Source organism: Gadus chalcogrammus, chromosome 19, assembly GCF_026213295.1.
Source record: "Gadus chalcogrammus isolate NIFS_2021 chromosome 19, NIFS_Gcha_1.0, whole genome shotgun sequence".
NCBI classification, from domain to species: Eukaryota; Metazoa; Chordata; class Actinopteri; order Gadiformes; family Gadidae; genus Gadus; species Gadus chalcogrammus.
The window spans coordinates 191,562-197,561 of NC_079430.1; the positions used below are offsets into that span (position 1 = coordinate 191,562).

The 6,000-nt window shown below is 48.1% G+C and overlaps 1 protein-coding gene across 1 annotated transcript in view; it reads right to left on the reverse strand.

Moving 5' to 3' along the window:
• LOC130372760 (ephrin type-A receptor 5-like) overlaps window positions 1-5,543 on the reverse strand; it is a 38,446-nt gene extending 32,903 nt beyond the window's left edge. Inside the window, exons 1-4 of the mRNA XM_056578920.1 lie at window positions 5,361-5,543; window positions 2,053-2,179; window positions 1,056-1,211; window positions 207-545 (exon numbers count right to left, since the gene is read on the reverse strand). Coding sequence (XP_056434895.1) covers window positions 207-545; window positions 1,056-1,211; window positions 2,053-2,179; window positions 5,361-5,543 — 805 coding nt within the window. The remainder of the gene's footprint in view (window positions 1-206; window positions 546-1,055; window positions 1,212-2,052; window positions 2,180-5,360) is intronic.
• Between the last annotated feature and the right edge of the window lie 457 nt (window positions 5,544-6,000).

Sequence of the window (6,000 nt, forward strand, 5' to 3'; positions counted from 1 at the left end):
CTGTCTAACCCCTAGCTGCTCCTTGATGACCTGTACTGTACTGTCTAACCCCTAGCTGCTCCTTGATGACCTGTACTGTACTGTCTAACCCCTAGCTGCTCCTCGATGACCTGTACTGTACTGTCTAACCCCTTGCTGCTCCTTGACGAACTGTATCTGTACAGAATAACCCCTAGCTGCTAGAAGTAGATATGAGTCAAACCTACCCGCCTGATTCGTGGTGACGTTGAGTGTCACATACTGCCGGGCATGGTCATTGGCCAACAGTGACACGCCGTTGACAGCGTCCAATAGGAAGCTGTAGTTGGTGTGGGACTGCAAGTCCGCCACCATCACCGAGGTGTTGGCCACGCCCACGCGCCGAGGTAGAAAGCGCACGCTTGCGCCACACTCCTCTAAGCCCCGCCCCTCCGGCAGCACCCGGCGGCACAGGATGTTGTAGCGCACGTCCTTCCTGCCGCCAGTCTCCACTGGAACGGACCACTCCAGAAAGACACTGGTCTCGTTGACGTTGGAGATGGCGTTACGGGGAGCGGAAGGGGGGCCTGAGGGGGGAACCACATACACATACACACACACACACACACACATACACACCGACACACATACACATGCATACACACACACACAAACATGCAAACACGCACGCACGCACGCACACACACAAACTCAACCACACACACATATACACACACATACACACACACCCAACCACACACACACACACACACATACACACACACACATACACCAAATAAAGAAAGAAAGCAAGAAAGAGCATCTCTTAGCTGACATTATAGATATATATATATATACTGAGGAGACGAGGAGAAAATAAGAAAAGGGAGGAGAAGAGCGGAGAAGAGGACAATGAAAGGAGAAGATGGCGGAGAAAGAACAGGATATGTTGCATGATGATAGAAGAACACAAAGAAACAGCAACACAACCTGCCCCAATGTGCACATGCAACATATCAGAACAAGATCATACATACTGAATATTAAAACATACAACGCCTTAAAGCCTGTTGCTAAAGGCCCTCTCTGGGACTCACGTGTGCACGCCATGTTGGCGGGGTCCGCAGGGTTCTTGTAGTATGCAGGCTCGCAGCTGCAGACCCGGGCCCCGGACTCCCTGGCCCAACTGTGGGGAGGACACTTACTGCAGCCTCCCGCCTGGAGCAGGGAGCGATAGAACCCTGGACCACACTCTGAGGAGAGGAGAGGAGGAGAGGGGTGGAGGAGAGGAGGGGAGGAGGGGAAGGGCGGAGAAAGGGGCAGGCAGGGGAGGGGAGGAGGGGAGAGGTGAGGGAAGGAGGGGAGGGGAGAAGAGAAGAGGAGAAGAGAGAGGAGGAGAGGAGAGGTGAGGAGAGAAGGGGAGGGGAGGAGAGGAGAGGGGGGGAGAGGAGAGAGGAGGGGAGGAGATGGAAGGGGTAAAGGGGAGGGGAGGGGAGAGGAGAGAAGGAGAGTCAAGGCGAGGATAGGATATGATAGGAGAGCGGAGAAGAGAGGGGAGGAGAAGAGGAGATAAGAGAAAGGGAGAAGAGAGGGGAGGTTTGGTTTTCAAAATCCCTTTATTGCACAACTGCAAGGAGAAAACAGATCACTGTCACATCATCACTTCAGCAATGCCAAAAAAAACAACAAAAACAAAACAGAAACATCCCTAAAATACAACAAACAGAAAACGTGTTTCCCTAATCAGATGCTTACATTCAGCTCTCCTTCACCCCCCACAGAGCATAAAACCCCTCCAACAGCCCATATGTGACTGAAGCCCTGCATATCATCCATCATTTGATAATAGGCATGTTCCACCCTCAGTCGGGCCTTCAGCAGGCCCTTCAGAACCAGCACCGGCTCCACACTACCGATACTCTGAACCCGGTTCCTGCGTGTTAGCCAGATGGCCAACTTGGCAGAACCAGATAAAAAGTTCACCAATGTGTGTACAATCTTCTTCTGAGCACAGTACTTTGGGCCAAAAATAACCAAATCAAAAGAAAAATCCCCTAGACCCCGAAACCACTTTTTTAAAAGCTCAAACCATACTGTCAGCCTGAAAAGTCTCCAGGTGTGGGGTTGTGAGAGACAGCAGCTGACCTCCTCCCTCCTGCCACTCCCCCACAACTGGGGTGATATACAGAGCGGGGAAACTGTACTCTCCCTCTTCGCTCCACTGGTCACACAAAGTGCGTTTTTTTACAAATTCTCTCAGAGGTTGTTGCAGGGCAGCACAGACTTCCTCCACCACTCTGCTGATCAACCTGATGGAGGTGATGTTACTTCTCTCTTTCAAGGCGTCCACAGATGTTGCCGTCATCTTCATCAGATGGCCCAGCTTGGTGCAGCTAGCCTCTCTAAGACAGGCTCGCAGGCTGGCAGATTGCAGTGTTTGAGTCCTTGAGGTCATGATAAAACAAAGGTTCCTCAAACAACCACATGCCCGGAGTCTCATTTGTGGCACGTGCAACCTTAAAAATCTGCCATGCCTGCAATACCGAGCTATAGAAAGGTGTCAGTCCAGTTAAGTCCACATCCTCAAGCTGTAGAAGGAAAAGCTGTTTATTGTAGCCCAATCGCCCAGCTCTCTTCAGCAGCAATCGAGCTACGTCAAACCAGCTTGGGCCGCAATTATACAGCAGCCTTGTGCAGTCTGAAGTCTAAAAGAGGCAATTTTTGCCTGGATGTTAATCAGTCCCTGCCCCCCTTCAGCCACAGGCAGGTAGATTGCTGCTGCCCGGACCCAGTGCCGGCCAGACCAGAAAAAGTCCAGGATGACTCGCTGAACGTCCTCCATCAGGCCTCTCGGTGGCGTCAGAGCAATCAGCCTATACCAAAGAGTCGAGGCGACCAGGTTATTGGCCACCAGAACTCTTCCCCTATACGACAGCTGGGGTAGCAACCATTTCCATTTAGACAACCGAGCGCACACTTTCTCCTTAACTCCCTCCCAGTTCTTGTTTTGAAAACCCTCAGTGCCCAAAAATACTCCCAACACTTTCAGGCCTTCCTTCCCCCACTCAAGACCTCCAGGCAGACTGGGCACTGCCTGAACCCTCCACTGTCCCACCAATAAGGCTTCACTCTTTGCCCAGTTCACCCGAGCAGATGAGGCCTTTTCATACAGGGACAGGGTATCCTGCAAACATTGAACATCCCCCTGTCTGGAGACAAAAATATTAACATCGTCTGCATACGCAGAAACAGTAAGTGGACAATCAAGATTATAGGACCCCGGCAGTGAGAGACCACTGAGCCGACCTCTCAACATGCACAGCAAGGGCACAATAGCTAGGCTATATAGTTGACCGGAGATAGGACAACCCTGTCTTATCCCTCGCTGAACAGGGATTGGCCGACTCAGCCCTGCCCCCATCCTTACCATACATTGAGCACCACTATACAATAAACCAATCCAGGCCAGAAAACCATCACCTATACCAAAAGCCTTAAGTGCAGAAAATAAATAAGAGTGATCCACCCTATCAAAAGCATTCTCCTGGTCCAAAGAAACAATACCAAAATCTACATTATGGGATCTACACACATCAATAATATCTCGAATAAGGAAAATGTTGTCCATCATTTTCCTATCAGGTACACAATAACTTTGGTCAGTATGTACAAGTATTCCCAGGATGTCCTTAACCCATTTAGGCCTAAAGCGCCTGGAAAAAATGCCTGTAAAACCTATAGGCGATTTCAGAAAAGCCCCCAAACCTGAAGTTTTTCTAGAAATTCAGCAATTGTGTCAACGCCTACTAAATTACTGATTTCTCAGCCCCTGTAACAGATAGGAACACAATTCAAAAAGTATTGAGAGCTGACACCTGTGGCTTTCATGGGAAATTTGAGTTTTTATTTACAAATATTTACAATATTTACATACAGGTAGAAAAGTAAATAAAAAAATATTTAAAAGTGCAGGAACAGCACAAAACAGTAAAAAATAAAGTATAATAAAGTGAAATAAGTATATAAGAAAGTAATAAAGTATATAATAACAAACATGGAAGGGGAACAGACTGGGACTAAAAACTGTAAACAGTCTGCGTTTTAAATTACATGCACTTGTATGTGATGACTACTGAATAAAAGTATTATGCATAATACAATACAATTGCATTCCATCCTAAGAAGTAGCGTAATTAAAAGATACAGGCTATAATTTGGGAATGTATAGTAGCCTAGGCCTTATTGTTCTGGAGATCGCAGTTAGGTGTGAAATTCCAAGAAGCTCTATTCTTTGGAAGAGCCTTGAACATCTGCATACGGGCCCGTCGTTGCCTTGTTACGCCACTGGTGACATTCCAGAGAAGCTTATCTGGTTTTTACGGGTGCTTTACGCATCTCCGGGACAGTAATACATCTCTTACATATAAACTGTCGTAATTTCTTATTACAGCATCATCACAATCAATAAGTATTACTATTGATAAGTATAAGTGACATTCCAGAGAAGCTTATCTGGTTTTACGCACCCGGGTGCTTTACGCATCTCCGGGACAGTAATACATCTCTTACATATAAACGTAGTAATTACTATTACAGCATCATCCCAATCAATAAGTATTACTATTGTCCTTTCCTCCAGCTGGCCGCAAATCTGTCCCGGGACATATTTCTGGCTAATTGCGTCCGAAAGAGATTCTTACTCTGTCGCCAGTAATCTCTTCGCCCGGCAACACAAGCAGCCCCATTCCCATAGCCCCATTCCATACTTCTTCTTCCTCGTCGTCATTCACGAACATGTGCCTTCCATAATTCCCGGTCAATCGGTTTCGTATTCGTCATCAAAGTACTCGGCCTCATCAACATCTTCGAATAGCCGAGAAACTCCGCGAAATCGCTACCGTCAGAAAAGTCTTCAGTCTCAAATTCCGCCATACTTGCTTGAAGAAAATTTCTGAACTAACTCACGAGGAACAAGTTGACACCTATATGTGTCTATTTGATGCATTTCATTGGCCAGAGGCCGACACTTTGGGCAAAAACCCCCCTTATACAGAAAAACGACGCAAACGCTTTCCCGTCCTTAAAGGGTAGAATGACGCAACAGCGCCCCCAGGCTTTAAAGGTTAGAACAGCGGCAATGCTTTCCCGGCTAAATGGGTTAAGTCTGTTGGATAGGGCTCTGAAAAGCACCTTATAGTCCGTGCAAAGGAGAGCAACCGGCCTCCAGCTCTTAAGTAAGGCCAGGTCTCCTTTCTCGGGAAGCAGGGAAAGCACAGCTCGCTGACACGAGACAGGAAGCGATCCTGTTCTGAAACACTCCAATAAAACCCCATGTAATCAAGTCCAAGGGTATTCCAGAACCGCTTGTAAAAGTCAGTGGAGAGACCATCAATCCCTGGTGCCTGTCCTGATGCCATCTGATTGACAGCGGCTGTCAACTCGTCCAGAGTCAGCTCAGAGTCCAGAGCAGCTTTCTCTCCTGGGATGAGCTGAGGAAGCCCCTCCAGGAGCTCCTCACGGCACTCCATGCTGCACTGTTCTGCCCCAAAGAGGTCAGCGTAGAAGTCCATCGCATGGGTCCTCATCTCACCCGGACTTGGTGTTCACTCTGCCTCCAGGAAGTTTAAGGCAGCTCATCTGCTTCCTCTGTGCCACCGATCTCTCCAGATTAAAAAAGAAAGAGCTTGGGGCATCCATATCCTTAGCTGGAGGAAGCGAGACCTGACATGAGCTCCCTTCACTCTCTCCTGCAGGAGGGAGCTCAACTCCAATCTCTTCTCCTGCAGCAGATGACCCGTGGTGGGATCCAAACCCTATGTCACCCCTCTTCAATGTTCCTAATACTGCTTCAGCTCCTGAATTGCTGCCTTTATCCTAGCAGTCGAGTGGGAGGTATACTGCTGGCAAAACACACGAATTTGGGCCTTACCAACTTCCCACCACAGCTTCAAAGAAACAAAATCTGCTTTCCTAGATTTCCACTGCTGCCAAAAACTCTCAAAGCTTTTGCAGAAAGTATGGTCATGCAGAAGTCTACTGTTA